The sequence below is a fragment of the Crinia signifera genome, chromosome 6 (genome assembly GCF_055691185.1).
Source record: "Crinia signifera chromosome 6, ASM5569118v1, whole genome shotgun sequence".
NCBI lineage: Eukaryota > Metazoa > Chordata > Amphibia > Anura > Myobatrachidae > Crinia > Crinia signifera.
The window spans coordinates 258855280-258879542 of record NC_139222.1 but is presented as its reverse complement, the minus strand read 5'-3'; the positions used below and the strand labels follow the sequence as shown (position 1 = coordinate 258879542).

At 46.5% G+C, this 24263-nt stretch overlaps 1 protein-coding gene across 1 annotated transcript in view; it reads right to left on the bottom strand.

The window, feature by feature from the left end:
- CPXM2 (carboxypeptidase X, M14 family member 2) overlaps nt 1–24263 on the bottom strand; it is a 108789-nt gene that overhangs the window by 12322 nt on the left and 72204 nt on the right. Inside the window, exons 11-14 of the mRNA XM_083149428.1 lie at nt 20934–21113; nt 19931–20228; nt 11913–12052; nt 6447–6546 (exon numbers count right to left, since the gene is read on the bottom strand). Of these exons, the coding sequence (XP_083005554.1) occupies nt 6447–6546; nt 11913–12052; nt 19931–20228; nt 20934–21113 (718 nt within the window). The remainder of the gene's footprint in view (nt 1–6446; nt 6547–11912; nt 12053–19930; nt 20229–20933; nt 21114–24263) is intronic.

The window sequence follows — 24263 nt, the reverse complement described above, 5'->3', positions numbered from 1 at the left end:
TGTCAGAGCATAAACAAGACTCGCCCATAGTGAATGCCTCTGTTGTGGTGTGAATATGTCTCTTTTTTGAGACGTATTATAGTTTATAAGAAAAATGAGTGTCACAACCTGATGCGATGTGAACAGAGCACCCATGCTGGGTCGAACTGTTTCAAAGTCCTGGTTGTGCGACCCTGCATTTGCAGTCTGAAAGCGGTATCACTCTGTGTCACCCTGAACCCTTTATCCTCCATGTCTATTGATATAAGCACATATCATTCCTATTACTCCATCAGTATTAACAAACGTTATTTGGGTTAGTGCTGTGAACGCAGATTTTATTTTTACAGGAAAGTGGTTAAAATATTGTTACTGAATGTTTTAATTGAGAGCTGCATAATATATTATACTGTATTTATTCACGAGAAGGTGTTACATGGCAGTATAGTCTTATTCCATTGCCGAAAGATATCTAGAGAGGTATACTAAGCACCCTGGAGTGTATCTAGCACCTCTCAGGGGCGTATAACTCTAATCGTGTTCCCCCATCTCCCCAATATAGTGTTCCCCCCAATCTACCCCATAACATGTCCCACCCAATTGCCCCTACAACATCATATCTCCCATCAATCCCTCTAAATTCATCTCCTTAGGTACCAATGATCACATTATGCTACACAGTACTGCCACCCTATTCATATTTTGCCAAATAGAACCGGACGGTGCACTTATTGTAGCACATGTAGGACTTAATGCACTGCTCCTTCTTTAGCTCCTTGGGGGTGGAGACAATTACTTGGGGGTGGAGACTTTAGCTCCTTAGGGTGGAGACAAGTGACTTGCTCACTGTGACAATCTCATTGGAATGCCAGCACCGGTCATTTTGCTAACTGAGACAAGTCCAGGCCCTATGTGCACACACCTATGGAACCAGTGATCATAAATAGCAGGAAACATTGCTATTTAGCCACGCCCCCTCAGCCGAAAAGCCGCGAATTGCTGCAATTTAAAACTCTACCAATGCAGGGGTCTGCCCATTTCCGGAAGGGTTTCCCACCTTTCCGGGGGGCGGTAGGGGGACCCAATTTTTGGGACCCTCCCAGTCATTCCGGGAGGGTAGGCAACCCTGCGTCAGAGCGATGACGAACCTCACCCTAGAAATGTTACAAGGTGAGTCCACAACCTTTATGTACACTGAAATTATGCTGCCACTCACCTTCAGTCTTACATTACAATAAGCAGCTGCTATCGCTTTATCAAGTGCAGGCCAAGTATTTACCTTACATTATGGCTTCTAATCCTAAGAGCTTTGTATGTGAGGCCCTGTGTACAGGACAGAAGGTTACATAAAAGGAGATATCTGGAAAAATACACAATGTTTGTGTGGTCTGCAAATATTACTTCTTGTTATTCCATTTTCTGGTCACTTGACCAAGATAACAAGTGCTGTCTGACCGCCATTAGCAGGAGGTGTAGTGTTGCATTACCATACAGCAGACCGGCCCTGCTGATGCTGAAGGGGTTATACAAATGTATGGGCTTCACTAACGGCGTGCGATGCAGGAAGGCCTCTGTGCCAGAGGTGGGAGACTAAGAATACAGCTTTCCATAAGGCAAAGCCATTAAAATGTGAGATATTTCCAAAGAACTGTTAACTTCAGGCTTGAAGTTCAGACAAATTATAGTCTGTGAGACAGACATTCACATGGCACCACAGGCAGAGCTGGGATTATCTGTGTATCCTAGCAAATATTAATGGGTGCAGCATGGCAACTGAGGCGCAGTGCTATAGTGCAAGAGGCACAGGCCAGGAAATTTTGGGAATGGGAGAAGGAGCTGAAATAGGGGTCAGTGAGCCTGTGACTGGGAAAGGTGCACAGTGGGGAGAACCGGCATTGCATTGTCTATGGTAATGCCGGGGAAGACGGAGAAGGGAAAGGAGCTGAGATCTCAGCAGGCTGTGTTTATGTACAATATTTTCTGCATTCATTACAAGATGTCAATGAGCAATGTACCAGTAAGAATGGGGCATCATACCAATTTTATATCTTGTCTGCACGTACTGATACTGCGTGTCGCCTTATATTCCGTTATATGTTATCTCAGCGCAGATTGAGGCTGATTCTGAATTTCAAGGGGGCTCCCATGAAAACGCCACTGCCCCCATTTGCCTCCTTCCCTCCCTCCCTCCCCTCTGCGAACAAGTAAGTAACTTGCTGCGGACGTTCGCAGTCCGAGTTTGCACATGAGCTGAAACGCACATGTGCAAACCTCGACCATCGGGGCAGGGGCCGAATTCCGATCACTACATGTGATCCAGAATTGTCCCCCGTTTTACAATGCAAGGGGTGCAAGTATGTTATTTTTGGCATGCAGGGAATATACTGTTTGCCTCTGCTTGCATCCCACACGTGCTGGACAGCTTTGTTTCTACACTGCAATATACACTTGCGTTTGGACACGCCCATCTCACATTTAGGGGTGGAGCCAGTACTTTGTACAAGATCCCCATAGCAACATTTTGAGTAGGCCCTTGTACCAATGCTTCTTTAGAGACACCAATGCAGCAGTTGTTTAGTTTATACACATAACAGTGCCCTAATTCATCTTCTGAACCACAATAGTGCCTTAGTTAATGTCATGCTCCAAAAAAGTGCCCTAGTTTATTTTTTTGTGCCTTTAGTTCACATTATATCAGTATATATTATGCAACAATACCCTGTTCATATTATGTAACATTATAATGCCTTCCAGGTAATTTTATAGTACATTACAATGAGAATTGTAGTTACCACATCAAGAGTTTTTAAGGGTAAGGAGGGCCCCTCTCAGCTCTGGGCCCCCTAGCCGCAGCACTCTTTGTACCTATGGTAGTGACATCCTGTGTATAACACATGGAGCTGGTATAGAGAACGTAGGCACCTCTCAACCCTGGCCCCCATAGCAGCTGCACTCTCTGCACATATGGTAGCGACGAAATTGTGTATAACACATGTAAATGTGACAGGTAAGGAGGGCCTCTCTCAGCTTTGGGCCCCTTGCAGCAGCACTCCATGCACCTATGATAGCTACACCCCTGTGTATAACACATGTAACTGTGACAGGGAAGGTGGCCCCTCTCAGCTCTGGGCCCCCTAGCAGCTGCACCCCCTGCACCTATGGTAGTTACACCCCTGTATATAACACATGTAACTGTGACAGGAAGGTGGCACCTCTCAGCTCTGGGCCCCCTAGCAGCTGCACCCCCTGCACCTATGCTAGTTACACCCCTGTATATAACACATGTCACTGTGAAAGGGAAGGTGGCCCCTCTCAGCTCTGGGCCCCCTAGCAGCTGCACCCCCTGCACCTATGCTAGTTACACCCCTGTATATAACACATGTCACTGTGAAAGGGAAGATGGCCCCTCTCAGCTCTGGGCCCCATAGCAGCTGCACTCCCTGCACCAATGGTAGCTACACCTTTGTGTATAACACATGTAATGACAGAGAAGTTGGGCCCCCCTCAGCTCTGCGCCCCAGTCTCTGTATCACTCTGTACTTTTCCCCACCTGCAGTGCTCCATGGTCTTACCAAGATGGCCGTTTATGTACTTGCTCGTACTTTGCTTTGCTCAGAATTAGATCCATTGTGCCAAGGCATGTACTGTACAGAAATGTACACCTGCATAAACTGAGATCCATTTAAAGCACTTATCATTAATATCTACACAGTTCCTTGCTCTCTATAACAGGGCATAAGGAGAGCATTTGAAGCAATGCAATTATGGCTTATTGTGTAATTCAATGTATTTGCCATGATGAGACCTATTATGTTTCTTTCTATTCTATTACAAATGAAGCTCTAGTTCAGTTGATTTGCAGTAGGTAGTTCAGTGGTCTATGAGGATACATGAAGGGTGAAGTAACAGAAACAGGTCACTGCAGATGAATTACTGGCTGGAGAGTCAGAGGCGTGGTCCTGTCATGTGACTGCCTGGGAATCTCTCCAGATGACCTCCAATCCAGAACCTCAGCCAAACCCAGAGCAGATCCACATGACTCACCATGGTCACTGCTTCCTAGGAAATTATATTACCTGCTATATACTGTACAAGTGATGTCAGACACCTGCTATATACAAGTGATGTCATACACCTGCTATATACAAGTGATGTCATACACCTGCTATATACAAGTGATGTCATACACCTGCTACACTGGTACTACTAAACTGGAAAATGTTTCTGTCTCCCTTTCATTACTTCCAGTACAAATAACATTGCCAGTATGGGGCTTCGGGCTGCCAGCCGCATTTTCATAACTGCATAGCAATAGATGCGTTTACACCCAAACAATACTGTAACGCTATAGTTACCAGGAGGCTGCAGATACCACAAAATTATTCTGATAATTAAAAAAACTGTAAAATAGTTTCCATAACAGTCTCTGCAAATTTATGTAAAATCATTTTAAGTTCACTCACATAGTTACAAGCGCAGCAGGGCATATGGTACCCCGGGCCCCCCTTTTTCAGTCCCGCACCCCCCCCCCCACAAGCTGGAGCGCACTGATATCTCGAGCTGTTCCTCTTATGCAGAAGCAGAAACAGGCAGACAGAATGCAAGCAGGACAATATACATTGCAGGCTGAGACACAGTAGTAATCAGTTTTATGAGGGACCGATGGATCTTCCTGACCAGAGGAGAGATAGGAGGGAGGAGTGAGCTGTAAGTGATACAGGGGTCCCAGCTTCTCCTCTTCCCCACCTAGGTGCCTGGGCAATAATAAACTATAAGTTTAAAACTAATATTTACCACTGGTTTAAATTTAATATACTGTACACAATCCAAACATCCCAACATTACCCATTCTAGGATGAACAAAAGCCCTCTACCGGGTCTTTCTTTTTATGTTATGATTGTTGGGTACTTGTTTAGCTTAGGCTACGTTGTCAGCGTAGCAGGCGCCGCCGTGAAACTACACTGGGACCAGGGTGGTCGGTGGCAGAGGGAGCAGGGTGGGTTTTATACTTACCAATCCCCGCGGGCGACGGTCACGGGCGGCAGCTTTTAGTCCCCCTCCTCCGGCAGTCACTCCCCGGCACCAGCAATGTACGTAATTCAGTGTACTGCCGCTGGGGGAGCATCACATGGTTTCCCTGCTCCCCCAGCGGCACTAAGCTAATTGCGTACATTGTACGCTGGCAGTGCCGGAGGAGGGGGACTGAACGATGGCGCTGGGGAGTGACTGCCAGAGAAGGGGGACCCATCGGTGGATCGCGGGGATCCAGCAGACGCGGTGGCCGGGCCGAAGGTGGGTAAGTATAGCGCACAACACACACACATTTCCCCCACTATCCACGTCATATCGCCACTATCCACGTCATACCCCCAGTATCCACGTCGGCGTCGAGTTGATTTTACAAAGTGTGGCAAGCGTAGCAAGCCACCGAGCCCGAAGCGTGGCGCGCACAGCAAGCCCCGCAAGGGGACGCGTATTCGCATCCCCTCACGGGGCACGCTGCGCTCGCCGCGCTTCGGGCTCGGTGGCTCGCCACACTTTATAAAGTCAACTCCACACCGACGTGGATACTGGGGGTATGACATGGATAGTGGCGATATTAACCATTGTTTACTTTCAGGGCTACAGAAGCAGTTACGTAGTTTACGTAGGCAGCATAGTGCTGTATTGGTATTCTCAATACAGCACTACGTAAACTATGTAACTGCCGCCGTGAAACTAAACAAGTACCGATTGCTGTCACCTGTGTTGAAGGTTTCTTATTAATTAAATAGTTGAACACAGATGACACTCATATACAGTATTAACCCCTTCACTGGTAATCCAGAGTTTGCCGGGCTATGCCTTAATGCCCAGGCTGGCAAGCCCGGAAAATTCTCAGGATTGGCAGTGATTAGCGCTGCCCAGCTCCCTCCCCACCGCCGCGCCCCCGGCTCACCCTGCCCCAGCTATTGCATTACAGCCTGCAGTGCTGGCTTATGACAAGCCGGGTTGCCACATGTAGGGACATGGCACAAGGCTGGGCAGCAGCTGATTGACAGTTCAGCTGCGCTGCCCGGAACCCAGGGACACAGTGGTGTTTTTTTTTTAGGGAGCGCTCCCCAGAAAAAACTCACCCAGTAGGGAGCGCTCCTTAAAAAAAACCATCACTGAAGTGGTTAAGAGTGAAGCCCAGGTAGTTAGCATTTGAGACTCTTGGAATGGGTCATGTTGGGACTGTATGCACAATCTCATATAAACCCTCCATCATCCACCGGGGCCCTACTGTCTTAAGTGCCCCAGGCACCCTCAATGCTTAATCCAGCCCTGCTTTAGCTGCAAGAGTGGCGTTACGGAACCCAGAGGATGGCATGAGCAGCAGATCCAGGCTGAGGGTACAGTGCTAGATATAGAAGACAGCCTTCTCTGTTCACTACAGTGCCATTCTACGTATCCAAAACCCATCTTCCATAAACCAGCTACTGACCTGTACGTATGTCATGACTGATTCCTTCGACAGATATGATGGCATTTCCAATCCCTCGTCCATACACATCTCTCACAATACCCTTAATTCCACGGTGAACCTAGGATTAAAAAATGCATCGCTGACATTCTCTCCAATGCTCAATGCAGTGAAAGGCGCAATGTACAAAATTGTCTTATATAAAAGAGCAACAAGTACATTCATATTTGGTTTAGGTTCCTTATGTGGGGAAAAACATTCAGACCTTAGAACATCTGAATCTTAAACTGTCCAATGGAAGCACAATAATGGCCAGTTTCTGCAAAGACAAATAACCTCTAACAACTAGTAGCGATCGAGTCCTGATGCTTCGCGATAGGAAGGGGGAAGCTGAGACAGGCAGCGTGGAGATGAGACAATGGAAGAATTGTGTACAGAAAACAGAGGTTTATGTAATAATATGGGGCTTCTAAACTAGACAGAGTTATGAGCAGCTGCACTGGTATAAAGCAATTAGTGGAGGAATGGAGTGGAGTAATATGGAGCCTGTTGGAGAGCAATCAAAGGAGCATGGATCCTGCCAGAGAGGGGTCTTCTGATCCCTCTCCATCGATGCTCTCCTATAGGAAAAACACGTTAACGCTATTTTTCAGATGTTGATATGTGGCACCCCACAGCGGGTCCCACTGCCCAGAGCCTGTGTCATTGACACCACCGCAGACAGGGGGTGGATGTCCCTCGCTGTCACTGTGGGCGTCATGAAGGAGAAGGCGGGACCTCCCCGAGTGATGGACAGCAGGGAGGCCGGCCGTTATTGGTGGGCAGGACGGCGGGAGAGAGGTTAAGCGTGGAGAGGAGGGCAACAAGTGCAGGGGAGGAGGACAGCGTGGACTGAGAGGCGCATCAGAGGGACTGCGCCGGGAGCCAGGCGCAGAGAGACACCTGCCGAGGACCCGGCGGTGATAGACAGGAGGCGCCGTGGGATACACAGCGCGACCCAGCAATACGCCCAGCATATCGGAGGGGGTCTGAGTGCGTGCGGCCACGCTGCGGCGCCGCACCAGTGCACCCCCAGCAAAGACCCAGCACCTCACTGCCAGCCGACCGGACAGTGCAGAGGGGAGTCATGACAGGCGGGAGCCTGCAACGAGATACAGGTCCTAGGTACTGTACCCACTTGCCCGCCACTTCCAGCACACTTGCGCTGCCTCCTTACAGGGCAGGAAAACCCCCCACTTGCACCAGAGACCCCACACAGAGGTGACCCTAGCATACCAGTGCCCATTCAGGGAGGAGAGGAGGAGAGTAACATCCTGCACAAATCCCAGCACTCTCCCAGGAGTAAGGGATCCTTGGCCCTATTAGGACAGGGCATCTAACTCCCAACACAGTTTCTTCTGGGGGCCTCCACGTACAGTACCTTTCCCCCTTCCAGGATAGAACCCTACACTACACCCACCTCAGGGTTAGGGTTTGTCCCCAAAAGGGAATCTGTACTATCACCCTAAATCAGGGGAGTCTGCACCCTTCAGTTTTAACCAATCCACGTGGGAACTGACTTTACTGCCATTTAGTCCAGCACGGACCAATAGTGATCAACTCTACCTGCCCAGAAAGAGGAGACCCTCAAGGCAACTCTCCCCACCCAATAGGTTCTGGCTACTTATCCGTAGGAAGGCCTGCCCGACTTGTGACCCAGGCTAGTTATCCGTAGAAAGGCCTGACTGACGTGTGACCCCGGCTATTGATCCGTAGGAAGGCCGGATTGCCCATTAGAGACACCACCCCCAGGTAATTGTTACGGTCATTTCTGTGCACAGGCCGAGTCCTAGACTTGGGTTCAGGACAGTAATTGGGTACCGGTTCCGTTAGGTTACACCCTGTGAGGCGTTAATGTTGTGGTTATTAGAATAAGTAAATTGTATTGCTAATGCTGTTCGAAATTAAAGTGCATGGGTAATACCGTTTGGAATTAGATGGTGCAATTGACATTGCGGTGACAGCACAGTCACAGGTAATAAGCATATATTATTGTTTGTAAGGTTGTGGTAAATAAAACTAAACCCGTTGAATTTCACCCGCTTCGCTAAATTTGTGTCCAACTATTGTCTTCCAATACCCTGGAATAAACAAACTCAATTGTCCTGTGGGTACCACATTTTGGCGTCATACGAACAGGATCCAGGGTACAATTGGGAAGCAATAATGTATGGAACAACCAGCGGCATCAGTGGTGCCAGCGCCACCGAAAGCAAATGCAACGCCAGGAGGGGAACCCCAACAAGATCAGCCCGCACCACCGGGGGGCACGTCCATCACGTGTCCGTACTACTTCGGGGCCCCGTGGATGCCGACCTACAGCGGGGATGCAAACAAATCGTCAGGGGTGACGTTCGCACAGTTTAAAAACAAAATAGGATCGACGTCCCGGCTCTACATCCTTCAAGAGCAACAGACTATAGAAATATTGATAGGACAGCTGACGGGTTCCGCCCAACGTGAGGTGATGTCATGGCCCCCAGAACATAAACAGACAGTGGAACAGATCCTAAAGAGATTAGCTACCATGTTTGAAACAAGAAATCTCCCAGAACTGAAAATGAAACTATATGGGAGGAAACAGCAACCTGGAGAAACACTACGGGACTACGCCCTCAGCCTGCAGGAGGCTTTGAGGGCAATTCAGGCCATCGACCAAGAAGAAGCTAAAAACCCAGAGGAGACACTGACCATCCAACTTACAGAAGGGGTGGTGAAGGAAAGTACATGTGCGCAACTGAGGTTACTCCGTCGACAGATGCCTGGGAAATCATTCAGGGACTTCAAAGAAGCCGCCATCGCAGTAGTTGGCACCGAGGTCAAGAGAGAAGATGAATACCCCGAATTATTGGGTTCAGAGGAGCAGCGGGACCTGCATGGGCCCACCACCACCAGCCAGGAAGGAGCCAGGACAAGCAAAGACATGGCTGTACAAGGCGGACAGAACCTCCAAGACGACAAACTCCAGATGCTGAGCAGACAGATAGAGCAGCTGACGGCAGGAATGGCAGACATGAAAAGGGAGATGTATCAGAAGAACAGGTCACCGACCGGCGAGGATAGAGAGTCGGGGTGGAGAACCAAATGGCGTAGAGAAGCGGGAAGCCAATGGAACCACCCAAAGCAGTCAGACAGGCAACTGACAGATCTGACTAAGCGAGCCCTGCAACACGCCATCTGCATCCAGAGGAACCAGGCGGGGAAGAAAGTGCTAGCTACACAGGTACAAGGAACCGTCAAGTGGTTTAATGCCTGAAGTGGATATGGGTTCATTAACAGGAATGACAAGGAAGGTGATGTCTTTGTCCATCAGACTGCCATAAAGAGAAACAACCCCCGGAAATTCCGGCGCAATATTGCAGATGGCGAGATGGTGGAATTTGATGTAGTAGAAGGAGAGAAGGGCGCTGAGGCAGCAAATGTAACCGGCCCCGGCAGTGTGCCAGTTAAAAGAAGCTGGGTGGCCCCCAAAAGACGTCTGTTCCGCAGATGTTTTTACCGGTCAAGGGCGGAGAAGGTAGCAGACTCTGGAGAAGGCGTGAGGACGGACCAAGTGAGCAGAGGGAAGGGAGTGGATGGAATATCCCCTATACAGAGACCCATTCAGCACCGGCATCCACCCCCATCCTCCTACAGATGCCGTTTTGGTAGGAGAGGCAGAATAGCGAACCAGGAGCACTTAAGCTTAACGTTGGCGCGTGAGGACACGGCCATGAAAAGTGGGGATGAATGTGGCACCCCACAGCGGGTCCCACTGCCCAGAGCCTGTGTCATTGACACCACCGCAGACAGGGGGTGGATGTCACTGCGGGCGTCATGAAGGAGAAGGCGGGACCTCCCCGAGTGATGGACAGCAGGGAGGCTGGCCGTGATTGGTGGGCAGGACGGCGGGAGAGAGGTGAAGCGTGGAGAGGAGGGTGACAAGTGCAGGGGAGGAGGAGGAGGACAGCGTGGACTGATAGGCGCATCAGAGGGATTGCGCCGGGAGCCAGGCGCAGAGAGACGCCTGCCGAGGACCCGGCGGTGATAGACAGGAGGCGCCGTGGGATACACAGCGCGACCCAGCAATACGCCCAGCATATCGGAGGGGGTCTGAGTGCGTGCGGCCACGCTGCGGCACCGCACCAGTGCACCCCCAGCAAAGACCCAGCACCTCACTGCCAGCCGACCGGACAGTGCAGAGGGGAGTCATGACAGGCGGGAGCCTGCAACGAGATACAGGTCCCAGGTACTGTACCCACTTGCCCGCCACTTCCAGCATAGGTTCAGGCTACTTATCCGTAGAAAGGCCTGCCCGACTTGTGACCCAGGCTAGTTATCCGTAGGAAGGCCTGACTGACGTGTGACCCCGGCTATTGATCCGTAGGAAGGCTGGATTGCCCATTAGAGACACCACCCCCAGGTAATTGTTACGGTCATTTCTGTGCACAGGCCGAGTCCTAGACTTGGGTTCAGGACAGTAATTGGGTACCGGTTCCGTTAGGTTACACCCTGTGAGGCGTTAATGTTGTGGTTATTAGAATAAGTAAATTGTATTGCTAATGCTGTTCGAAATTAAAGTGCATGGGTAATACCGTTTGGAATTAGATGGTGCAATTGACATTGCGGTGACAGCACAGTCACAGGTAATAAGCATATATTATTGTTTGCAAGGTTGTGGTAAATAAAACTAAACCCGTTGAATTTCACCCGCTTCGCTAAATTTGTGTCCAACTATTGTCTTCCAATACCCTGGAATAAACAAACTCAATTGAGTCCCCATTGAAAATTACTGGCATTCTGCATGTGTTTTCCTGACAAAGGCCAAATCTCTGGTAATGTATCTCCTGAATTAGGCTTTTGTCACATAGCTGTGAAACTAAAATGGGGGAAGTTTTCTAAGATGGTAGTTCTATTTCACATGAGATGCTATGGGCAACCTATCAGAATTTACTTCTTATTTATTTAGCACCTAGAACAGTGATTGACCATTTTACCTTGCGGCACAATAAATACCATTTTAGAATTGCCAAGGCACACCATGAGATCCCCATGGGGCAAAACACATAGGCCCCCACAGGGGAAAAAATAAAAACCTATTGGCCCCCATGTAAAAAAAACAATCACACTGATCCTCACAGGTAACAAAAATAAAAAAACATTGTCCCTTTACATGAAAAGAAGAGACCAGTAAATAACAACTGAACTGGTGGTGGCTGTAAACTGGATTGGGCATCTCCAGATCTGAGGGCACACTCGAGAACAGCTCAAGGCACACGTGTGCCACGGCACAGTGGTTGAAAAACTCTGTTCTAGAAGATAATAGTAACTGATTGATTGCCAATAGCAACATCCCATGTGAAATAGAACCCCAATCTTAGTAAATTCCCCCCAAATATGTCTATAACATGCAGCAGCAGAGCGCCGCCCCCCTCCCGATCTCTATCCAACCGAAGATAAGACACTAACCTGCTCCATAAAGACAATTAAGGACTCTCTGTTATTCTCCCACTGTTCCGCCAGTTCCTTCTCATGAGGAAACTTGTCACAGTCCAGATATATGGAGATCTCAAAGCAATTGGTGTGCAAGTAGCTAAAATCATTAATGCCTGAAAAACAGTAATAAAAAAACTAAGTAAAACGTCAAAAAGCAAACAAAAAATGATAGTAATAAAACAAAGCTGTGGAGAATACCGCAGGTATCATTAAATACAAATGCAAGTCTCTATGTAGCCCTTACCATCGCCTCAAATGCTGCACGGTGGAAATTAGCATGGAGGGGGGGATGCATCAAGCCTTGGGAAGGGAAGTCAGAAGATGATTGGTTGGCCTTAGCTGTGCATTTATTAGCACATTATTTGGTACTTGTTTCCTAGCACGGCGCCCATCGGGTCCCATCGCATACCTTAACTTAAGGTATGCGATGGGACCCGACCGACCCGATTTCGGGCTTTTTTTTAGGTCTCCCGACAAATGTAAAATCGGGTCCATCGCATGCCATTATAATGGCATGCGATGCGACCGACCCGATTTTACATTGTATTATATAGTGTGGCGAGCGCAGCGAGGAACCGAGCCCGAAGCGCGACGAGCGAAGCAAACCCCGCGAGGGTACGCGTAATACCTGTCAAGTAATGCGCGTCCCCGCACGGGGCTCCCTGCGCTCGCCACGCTTCGGGCTCGTGGCTCACTGCACTCGTCACACTATATTAGGGATGTGCACCGGCCACTTTTCGGGTTTTGGGTTCTGATTACCTTGAGGTTTTGGGTTTTGGCAAAACACCTCCTAAGTGTTTTGTGTTTGGATTTTTTGGGTTTTGGGTTCTGATTTTTTTTGTTAAAAAAGCATAAAAACTGCTAAAATCGCAGAATTTGGGTGTTTTTTTTTGCTCCTACGCTATATTAACCTCAATAACATTCATTTACACTCATTTCCAGTCTATTCTGAACACCTCACGCCTCACAATATTGTTTTTAGGGCAAAAGGTTGCACCGAGGTAGCTGGATAACTATGCTAAGCCACACAAGAGTGCGCCACAAACACATGGCTCATGTAAGAGTGACACTGCAACTGTAGATACGGCAGCACTAGGCACCAGACAGGTAGATACGGCAGCACTAGGCACCAGACAGGTAGATACGGCAGTACTAGGCACCAGACAGGTAGATACGGCAGCACTAGGCACAAGACCGGTAGATAAGGCAGTACTAGGCAGTACTAGGCACCAGACGGTAGATACGGCAGAATTAGGCAGTGAGCCCCAGACCAGACAGGTAGATATGGCAGTACTAGGCACCAGACAGGTAGATAAGACAGTACTAGGCAAAAGACAGGTAGATACGTCAGCAATACTAGTATTGTGCACCAGCAGAATTTATAATAATTAATTTTATTATTAGGTACTGCTTGGCAGTGGCACTCAGTGGCACACGCCAGTGCACCAGCTGCATGGAATTATTTTTTACAGTCCCACACAGCACAAGTATTATTTTTTAATTAAATTAGATATAGCAGCCTAGTATGTACTAGGTAGGCAGTAGCACTGCCAGTGGCAACAGTGGACTGAGTAACTAAATAATACTGGCAGATTCAGTGCAGGCAGCACCAGTGGACTATATATATATATATATATATATATATATATATATAATATAATTATTAATATATAATATAATATTACAGGCACCAGAGGTAGGCCCCAGCACAGAGGAGACAGTAGTACTACAGGTACACAGTTAGACTGTTTTCCTAAGCAGAGAGGAGAACAGAGTACACAGCAGCACTGAGGGAGACAGCCCCAGCGAATAAAATAAGTAATTACAGCACAGCACAGCACAGCACACCAGAGGTAGACCGCACAGAGGAGACAGTAGTACTACAAGTACACAGTTAGACTACACAGCAGCACTGAGAGACAGCCCCAGCAAATAAAAAAAATTGCGTTCAAGCTCAAGGTCAAGCCCCAGCAGCAGCACCAACACACCCTCTCCCAACCCACTAGTAGACTGGAGTGAAGATGGCGGGCGCAGCAGCCGCTTTTAAAGCCTCGCGAAATCCGGCGCCCGGAGATGACGTTCTGACCACGCGGACGGACCCGAGTCAGGCGGGAATCTCCGAGCACTGCTCGGAACCGGGCTCGGAATGATGACGTCCGTGGCGGCTCGGATCTCCGGAATCAGAGTCTGCACATCTCTACACTATATAAAATCAGCTCCACGCTGACGTGGATAGTGGGGGTATGAAAAGGTCGGAGGACGCGTACCGCTGCCCCTCGCGGGCACCCTGCTCTCGCCATGCTTCGGGTTCACATTGATCGTGGCGTGGCGTTAACAATGGGGGGGCATACAATGAAAAATGGGGTCTGGGGGGCATTTAACATTGGGGCCAATGTAAAATCGGGTCTCAGGGACCATTTAACATTGGTTCCAATGTAAAAAATCGGGTCGATCGCATCGCATGCGATTTGGTTGCATGCGATGCGATTGGCCCGATTTTTGCAACCCGATTGCATACAATTAAAATCGGTGGCGCCATGCTAGGAAACAAGTACCCATTATTTTAGTATCAGCTGAATGTATTAAAGGGCTTTTTGTAAAACTGCACTAAACCCTTTCAGTCGCATTTTTTTTTTTAAAGTAAAATAAAAAGAATCATACTCACCTCCCCAGGGTCTGGTGATCGCTGCCGGGCATTGGGTCGTGCTACTGTTCTGTGACACCCCGTACAGTAAAGTGACACTGCAAAGCTGCAGCTCACTTCACAGCAACGGGCGTCACATAAGGAGGAAGCCCTAAAGACTAGCAGTTCTGTAGAAGCCGATACCCAGGCAGGAGCGCTGACAGGTGAGCTGTGCCACATTAAAATGAAGGGGGAGTGGCCACTGGGCGGGGCCTCTGGGAGGGGCGTGCCCACACCCCCATGAAAAAATAAACTAGAGGGAGAGAGATGATAGGCTGCCGCTGCAGCTGACTTTCTCCCCAGCACAGCATTGAGCAGCATGTGCTGAGTTGGGGAGAGAGGCTGTGCTGCCGGGGCAACCTATCCTCTCTCTCCCCACTACCCAGCTCTCTGCAATGGGGGAGGCAGGAGCAGAACCCAGGCCCCTCCTACATGCTCAGGTAAAAAGTACCTGCCCCTCCCCCATCCCCCTCTCGATGCCACTGCACCCCGGTAATAAGTATGATCAGGGGTGGTGTTAGGGTTGCCATGCGGGAGTGGTTGTTGCTACAGAGAGGGGGGGTGCCCGGCGGAAGCAGTGATGTCGACAATGATGGCGCGTGTGCAGCACATGACCGTGGTATTTTTTTCCCAAAACGAGCCATTGCAGGGACCACAGCCTGATCGCAACTGTGCAATGTAGACAATTATCACATTGCGAGCTGGGCCGATGTTATCACAGCACATCCACATCTAAGGATGCCGATGGTTATAGCAGAATGCTAGGTGACAATTCACTAAGAACCCATGACATCACTTGAATATTCTCATGAATAATAACTGAGTGCACAACAAAGCTGTCTCAACTATGTTTAGGTAATAGGCATACCTCCCAACTGTCCCATTTTTGGGTGATGTTCCCGAGTCCCGTCCAGGGCTAGTAGTGTCCTGTGCAGGGGCGGGGGGGCAATTGGGAGTCACCGCTGCCACCCGCTTGTCAGCAGAGAATAGACGCTGTGCACAAGCAGAGGGGCAGCAGCGTCAAAATGGGGGTGTGGTCTTGCACAAGTGATGCGATTTGAAGGCCATGCCCCCAAAGTTTCAGACACGCGGCGCGCAAAGGTCACGGCTGGCCCCCCAATGAAAGTTGGGAGGTATGAATAGGTCCACTGTTAATATTGCAGGACTAAACAAGTTAACAGTCCTGCAATATTAACGGTGGGTGAAAATCTGGGATCCAGTGACCATCAAGCAGTATGGTTCAAAATAAAGACAGAGACTGACTCATCGCACACAAAAACAAAGGTGTTAGATTTTAGGACGGCTGATTTTGTAGAGATGCGAAACTCTGTAAGGGATTCTTTGGCAGAGTGGAAGAACTTGGAAGGAGTGCAGGATAAGTGGGAAAAATTAAAAAGTGCAATTCTAAAAGCAACAGAACTTTGTGTCAAAAGAGTTAGGAAAAACACAAGAAAAAGAAAGCCATTGTGGTTTGCAAAAGAAGTAGCAAGTATTGTAAAAGCAAAAAAGTTGGCCTTTAAGAAATTTAAGCAGACGCAGAAGAATGAGGACAAAGAGGTGTATCTTGTTAGACAGAAGGATGCTAAGAAGGTAATCAGATGTGCAAAAGCACAGGCTGAAGAGAAAATGGCCCAGTCAGTGGATAAAGGGGGGGAAACTTTTTTTAGGTATATAAGTGAAAGGAGAAAAACAAAAAGTGGAATTAGACTGAAGACAGAGAGTGGAAGTTTTCTTGAGGGGGACAATGTAATAGCAGATAATATTAATAATTATTTCTGCTCAGTATTCACTGCTGAAAGAGAGGGGAAGGGGCCACAGTTAAGTTGCAAGTATAGTCAGAAAACTGAGGGAGAGACAAGTACATTTACAGAGGAGAAAGTCCTCACAGAACTCTCAAAACTGAAAGTGGATAAATCAATGGGGCCAGATGGGATAAATCCAAGGATACTAAAAGAGCTTAAAGGGGAGCTGGTAAAACCAATAACAGAATTATTCAACCAGTCACTAGCTACTGGAGTAATCCCAGAGGACTGGAAAACAGTGAATGTAGTCCCACTGCACAAAAGTGGAAGCAAGGAAAAGGTAAGCAACTATCGACCAGTGAGCCTTACATCAGTAGTAGGGAAATTGATGTAAACACTCTTAAAACAAAGAGTTGTATAATATCTCAAAACCAGCAATTTACAGGATCCAAAACAGCATGGGTTTACTGGGGGAAGATCATGTCAAACAAATCTTATTGACTTTTTTGACTGGGTGACTAAAGTAATAGATCAAGGTGGGGCTGTAGATGTAGCTTATCTAGACTTTAGTAAAGCTTTTGACACTGTCCCACATCGCAGACTGTTAAATAAACTTGAAAGCTTGGGATTGGATTCTAAGATAGTTGAATGGATAAGAGCGTGGTTGCAGGACAGAAAACAGAGAGTTGTAGTAAACGGAGTACAGTCAAAGGAGGGAAAGGTTACAAGTGGAGTACCCCAGGGATCTGTACTTGGACCGATGCTTTTTAATATCTTTATTGGTGATATTGCAAATGGAATTGAGGGTAAAATGTGCCTTTTTGCAGATGACACAAAGGTATGCAACAGGGTAGACACACCAGGAGGGGTAAAACAAATGATTGAGGATCTAGGTAGATTAGAGAAATGGTCAAGAGAATGGCAACTACAGTTTAATGCCAAAAAATGCAAAATCATGCACTTGGGTCTCAGAAATCCAAAGACTCAATATAGTATAAATGGCACTATAATGGAAACTACTGAGGAAGAGAGGGATCTAGGTGTCACTATTTCAGGGGACTTAAAAGCAGGTAGGCAATGTAACAAAGCAATGAAGAAGGCAAGTCAGATGCTTGGTTGCATAGTGAGAGGTATCAGCAGTAGAAAGAAAGAAGTAATAATGCCACTGTATAGGTCTTTGGTACGACCTCACCTAGAGTATTGTGTTCAGTTCTGGAGGCCATATCTCCAGAAGGATATAAATACATTAGAGACTGTACAAAGAAGAGCAACTAAAATGGTGCATGGCCTACATCACAAAACATACCAGGAAAGACTAAAGGATCTTAATATGTATACTTTAGAGCAGAGAAGGGAAAGGGGGGACATGATAGAAACTTTCAAATATATCAAGGGTTTTAACAAGGTACAGGTGGGAGACATTCTTCAGAGGAAGAGGAGCAACAGAACACAAGGACATGCACTGAAACTAGAGGGAGGAAGATTCAGGGGAAATGTGAGGAAGAATTTTTTCACAGAAAGAGTAGTAGATAAGTGGAATAGCCTACCATCAGAGGTGGTAGACGCAAATACAGTAGTACAATTTAAACATGCTTGGGATAAGCATCTTGATATCCTTACAATAAATAAGGATCAAATATGGTTTGAAGTAACATGTTTAAAAAAAGGGGCAGACTAGATGGGCCAAGTGGTTCTTATCTGCCGTCAAATTCTATGTTTCTATGTTTCTATGCTTCAGGATTGTGGGGGCGAGAGTCCAAAACAAACTTTATTTTCATTGACAGTAATTGTCCTTGTATATTGCCTGTTCCGGCACAGTCTGGGCATTGTTGCATACAAAATCAGTTTCCTAGCTCCTCTAAAAATACTGCAGATATTTTATAGCTGAAAACCTAATACAGACGTTGCTAAATTAAGTCCAGTCCAACTGTTGGCATTTTCACTGAGTCTTTGTTGAATTGTTTGCATATGTTTGTAATACCAGTTATTTATTATTGTACTATTAAATGCAAATAAGATGGTTTATGGACTAAAATTTCCATTTAGTCTGGATCCTGGAAGCTTGGCTCGTTATGTAGACCCATAAAGTACAATATTTCTAGTCTTTTTATATTTCTGTAGTCTACTTGTAGTAGCTGGAATTAATCAATGTGCATTGTTGTCCTTGAACTGGAAGATGTCCCAGAAACTGCACTAATGAGACTTAAGATGATAAATGGTGAACTGTTCCCCAGTTAAAGTATCTATAGAATATATAAGTTTACTTATTATTACCAAACCGTGGACATAAAGTGTAGAGTGATAAAGGATCAGCCAATCAGCTTCGAACTCTTTTTACAAGCTGTGTTTGAAAAACGGCTGCTACAAGCTGATTGGTCGGTAGTGGTACTTTTTTTTCTCTCCATGATTTAATATAACCTCCCTAAGTGTTTTTCTGTTGTATATACAGTAATAACATCCTTTCAAGCAGGCGTGGGCAATAAGCTGTTGATGAACTACACAACCCAGCATGCCTTGCACCAGTTTCAGCATGGCCAAATAGCAAAACTGAGGCAAGGCATGCTGAGATGTGTAGTTCATCAATGGCTGGAGGGACACTTATAACCCACCCCTGCTTTAAATCATCCACAGTGGAACACAGCCAGATAGAGAAATGCTGATGACAAGAGGCAAATGCAACTTGTACCAATGTTTGGAGAGTGATAAAGCGGAGAGATAAGGGGGGGGGGTATGCAATCCTCCGTGGGTATTTTTGATGGGGGAAATAGCGGCGGGGCCCTATTCAATTCTGTCATTACCGACGGAAGCTTTGAAGAGGCATCACGGCAGAACAAGCCCGACTTCGAAAGCTGTCGGGCCGGTTCTGCCGATAACGGCCGTGGATTGTCACAATCCCGGCAGTATATAGACAATCCACAGCCGTTTACGCAGACGCGCCCAGACACGCCTGGGACATTGGATCCTGCCTGCCGATTTGCTGTCGGACAAACCGCAAATGGGCCAGGATCACAGCTGTCGGGAGGGACCAACAGCCGTGATCTGGGATTGCATACCCCCCAAAGTACCAGACAATCAACACATAACTATCATGTTGCAGGCTGTGTTTTAAAAATCACAGTGAGGAGCTGATTGGCTGGTAGTTTATTTCTCTACACTTTAGCACTTTTCATTGCTTAGTACCTGAAAAACTCATCTAATTGTCTCAAATCCAGGAGCAGCGGTTCAAAAAGTACATGGCGACAGTGCTCTAATTGCAATCAGAGGAACCTTGGGACTGGCAGTGGTACCAAAGACGGTACAGAGGATGTGACATAATGACTGGAGAAGAGAGATGTGTCTGTCACACACCCTCTTGCAGTCATTTCAGGATGGAGTCAACAGACGGGGAAGCAGTAGTTGGAGGGTCTGGCACATTACAGAAACAATACTTAATGATGGTGCCATGAATCTATTTTAGATATCATTTGATCTGACAAGTTTCTAGAATGTTCACGCATGTCGGCCAGTACATCCCGTGATATTGTCAATTTATTGCAAAGCATTATGGAATCACAAGAAGAACTTACTGCCGGCCACTGTATGCCAAGAGGCCCCATTCACCGTGCCCTCCTCTTTGTTAAAGTCCTCAGAGTGGCAGGATCTCCGGCTGGAATCGGTCATGTGTCGATGGGTGGAGGCATACGAATATGCCAGCCAGCGAAATACATGGTCATCAGGCGTTCCTGTGTATTCTTGGGTCTTCCACAGCGAACGCACCATATCATAGGGGTAGGACACCACCAGTTCTCCACCTTGCAGGTTTCCTCCCAGGACAAAGGGGATCTTTTCCATCCACGAAATGAGAGCACGGGTTTCTATAGCGACCTGCAAGACAACATATATGTCTCAACATATTCCATACAGGAGTCCGAAATGAAATAAGCTACAGTATCTCAACTACATGCCTCCAGAAGGTCCTAGCTGGTACCTGAATGTTCAGGTTCTCATGGTTTTAAGAGTATATAATACAATAGGACAGGTGTACTAAGCCTGGGAGCGATAAAGAGAGGAAAGATAAACTACACATAAACACAGTGGCAAGGCAACATTCTCTATCTATGCAGCCAGACTGTGAATGACTGTCAGTTTACGGATTGGAGGATGGCTGTAGCTATCCACCAATCAGAATGCGGATAGCAGTTTAATGTATAGAGGCACGAGGAGAGACTGTGTTAATGAAACTCCCAAATGCAAGAGCTTGGACTCACAGTGGAAACTCAGTGAGCTCTCTCCAATGTGTTGTGGTTTTGTTGTTGTATTAAGTTATAAATTAACATTGGCCATGAGATTAACAAACTGAAATAAAGACTTAATCCCACACTGAAGCAATTACAACAACAAAAATCAAACAAAATAAAAGCATTAAGGGAAAAAAAAAAGCTAAAGAATTGTTTATTCAACAGTATAATTTAATAGAAGTCATATAAATAAGTTAGCAGTAAAACTATACTTCTTATGTTTAGTCTTGGCAGTTTGCAGTTCATGCAGTTTTGAGTTTCAATAAAGTACTTAGAATGGATTTCAGCTCACTGTGGCATTCTGGTACTGGTACCAGTCTGGGATGGGGATATGGTTATTAGGGACCCTGCGGAGATTCCGGGGACGATCCTCCGACTCCCACAGCAGCGAGTTTAAGTCCGGAAAGTTGTTATTGATGTCAATTCCGTCTGCTGTCCAGCGGCCTAGTGACCAGCCCCCCAGTTCAGAGCCCTGCAAATCAAAGCACAGCAATGTTATCTGTTGGTGTAACAAGGGGTAAATCATCAGCAGACAAATACCGTAACACACAAACACTGTATTCTTATCCCACGTCTGCAAATGTTCTCTGCTAAAATTGTTTTGATTATGTCTCTATGTTTAAGTTTCCAGGCTAGCTAATAATCTATTTAGGAAAATAAGTTTTAAAGTCAGCATGCCAACAGCTGCAATGCTGCCAATCATACTATCAGCAGTAAAATATCCACAGCTTTTATCCTTCTTCTGTTGGAATGTCAACAGTTAATATGTCGACATCTGTGAAACATTTACAATGTTGACATAATATATTCTGACAAAAAAAAAAAGCTATAATCTTGTGAAATGTCGACGAGGGGTTAGTGTTAGGCTTAAGCCCCGTACACACGGTGAGATATTGGATAACCAATTTTGACTAAGCAATTTTGCCTAAGCAATTTTGACTAGACGCACTGGAGATTTTGTCTAGATGCACTGAAGAGTTTGACTAAGCGATTTTGTCGAAGTAATAATAGTCTATGATCTAGTCAAAATTGCCTTGCCTGCACAGTCAACCTATGCTAAGTAAATATATGCTAGACAATATTGACTAGGCAGGAGATAAACTGGGAGATTTTGGCTAATTTTTTATAGGAGATTTGGACTTTCTAGTCAAAATGTCTTGCCAAAATCTCACCATGTGTACACCCCTTTAGAGCTAGCGCATTTACCAACAGAACTGCTGCTTTACCACACCATAGGGATGGCCGTCGTTGCCTATGCCATCAATGGTTGCCATCAATACCAAAAGCATACCATCCAACATTTTGTGCTTTAGGATAGGGACACAAAAGGGGGCATGGCTTAAGAAAAGAGGACGTGGCATCGTGGGATGACGCGTCCTAAGACCGCGCCCTTGTTTTTAGCTGCTCTGCAATGCTGAATAGACACTGTCCGCATGCACACAGCGTCTATTCTCTTCAGACTAGGGGGGAATCCCAACGCCCCCCACTGTGGGACAATGGCGGCCCCAAGGTGGGTCGCGTGAACGTCCCCAAAAACCGGGACGTTTCTCGCCTTTAGCGGGACAGTTGGGAGGTATGGCAAAAGTGCAAATGGCCATCGATAGTGTATAACTATGCAATGGATGACCATCAATGTTTTTACACATCCATTTTCTTTGATTGATTGGCCTGTGGTCCAATCAAAAATACGGGACTGGGCATCACGGGTGGTGGGGGCGGAGCTATGCTCCGTTTCCCACCCCCTTGGTGAAAAAAGCAAAACTAAACTATTTGTTGATGCTTGACATTGATGGTGGGAAACCATCTGGTTCTCCCCCCATCAATGTCAAAACTTTTCGACATCGGCCATAAACCATCAATGTTTTCTAATCATCTATGGACGATGGCCATCCCTACCGCACCACCAACTGTAAATGTTGTTATCAGGTGGACATTTAATCAATGTCGACATGCTCAATGTTTACGTGGTCAATGTCAACTTGCTGAACTTGGAGAATGTTGACTTCTTACCATCCACAAAATATATCAAATTCATCTTTATGGGATGTAGCCATGGTAAGTAGGAATACTCAATTTAAATTAGTTTATGTTATTTTTAGCGGACCGTATTGAAAATAAGAAGAGTAATTTATGAATGGTAAAAGGTGTACAAACTTATACACCTACAAGTTTTTCATAAAAATACCATTTGTCTTACTTTAAATTAATCATCAAACTTTAGGGTACCCTGGAACTTCTACTTTTGGGCATTTGAGTTTTTTTTGTACCTAGAAACATGTTTCTCTGTAGTGGAAAAGGTGCTAAATTCATCATATTTATATTAAAAATGGACCCATTCTACCCCACCTCTGCCCCAGTGACTCAAGGTTTGTATAGATATATGCTGTATATGAATGGTGAAAGTTCCATTTTTGCCATCCACTTTTAATAAGGGAAGTGTTAGCTAGACTGGAAGTGTTTGTTATACAGGAAGTGACTCTGCAGCCATTGTTTAGCATGGCTGCAGCTAGTAAAGCAAAACTTCTGCAGCTCTCCAGAATCCTGTGGTTATTTATTTGCACACTGGCAACATTTTACAGTTTGCTGGGATATGGGGTCCGGTCATGCAAAGCAAATGCTCATTTACCACTATTTTAACTCATCTAATTATTTTATTCTTCACACCAAAATCAGGCACCACAATACACACTAACTATATAGGCAGTGCCACAGGATAATGACATTAAGCGTACACACTGAGTGATATCGTCATATTGTCAGATTTAGCTGCATGTACAGATGGCAGAGGGGGGGGGGGGGTTGTTAACGACCTGCCACCACGTGCATCGTTAACGATATTGACTGTACACACTGGATGATATATACAGGACACAGGGCCGGCTCTACCACTAGGCAGCTTTAGGCAGCTGCCTAGGGCGCCGGGATCTAGGGGGGCACCACCAAGTCTACCTATCAAAAAATCAAGGATGTCTGTGAGGATCCTTGTTATACTTAATGCAGGTGGCTTCTGTGGAACCTCTACGACCTCACCCCCATACTTTCTCTTGAGGCATACTTCCCTATTTTGCTGCCCTCTCTTCCTGTACTCTGTTGTGGGTGGCAAAGGGGAGAGTTCTGGGGGCCTTCAGTGGTCTTTCGCACCTACCTGGGAGGCAGGGAGGACCACTTAATTTTGGGAGTCTCTCTGCCATTCCAGAATGTTAGGCAAGTGTGTATTAAGGGGTTGGAAAATGGTTATTGGTGGCAGTATGGGGGGGGGGGGGGGGGGGCAGTAGGTTGAAGTTTTGCCTAGGGTGCTGAGAAGCCTTACACCGGCCCTGACAGGACATCATCAACAATATCAATATTGTCCATATCAATATATGTGTACCCAGCTTTAAACTGCATATCTGTAATTTCCCATGAGAAATGGGGCACACAAAAAAAGTAGACATATTATGGGGGAGATGAAGATAATATGACTACTTCTGTGCATGGCACAGGTTGGCATATTATGGGTGAGATTTATCAGGAATCCTAATTAATGGAGAAGCGAACAGACATTATGCAACTACCGTATATACTCAAGTATAAGCCGCCTTTTTTCAGCACATACTTTATGCTGAAAAAGCACCCCCTCGGC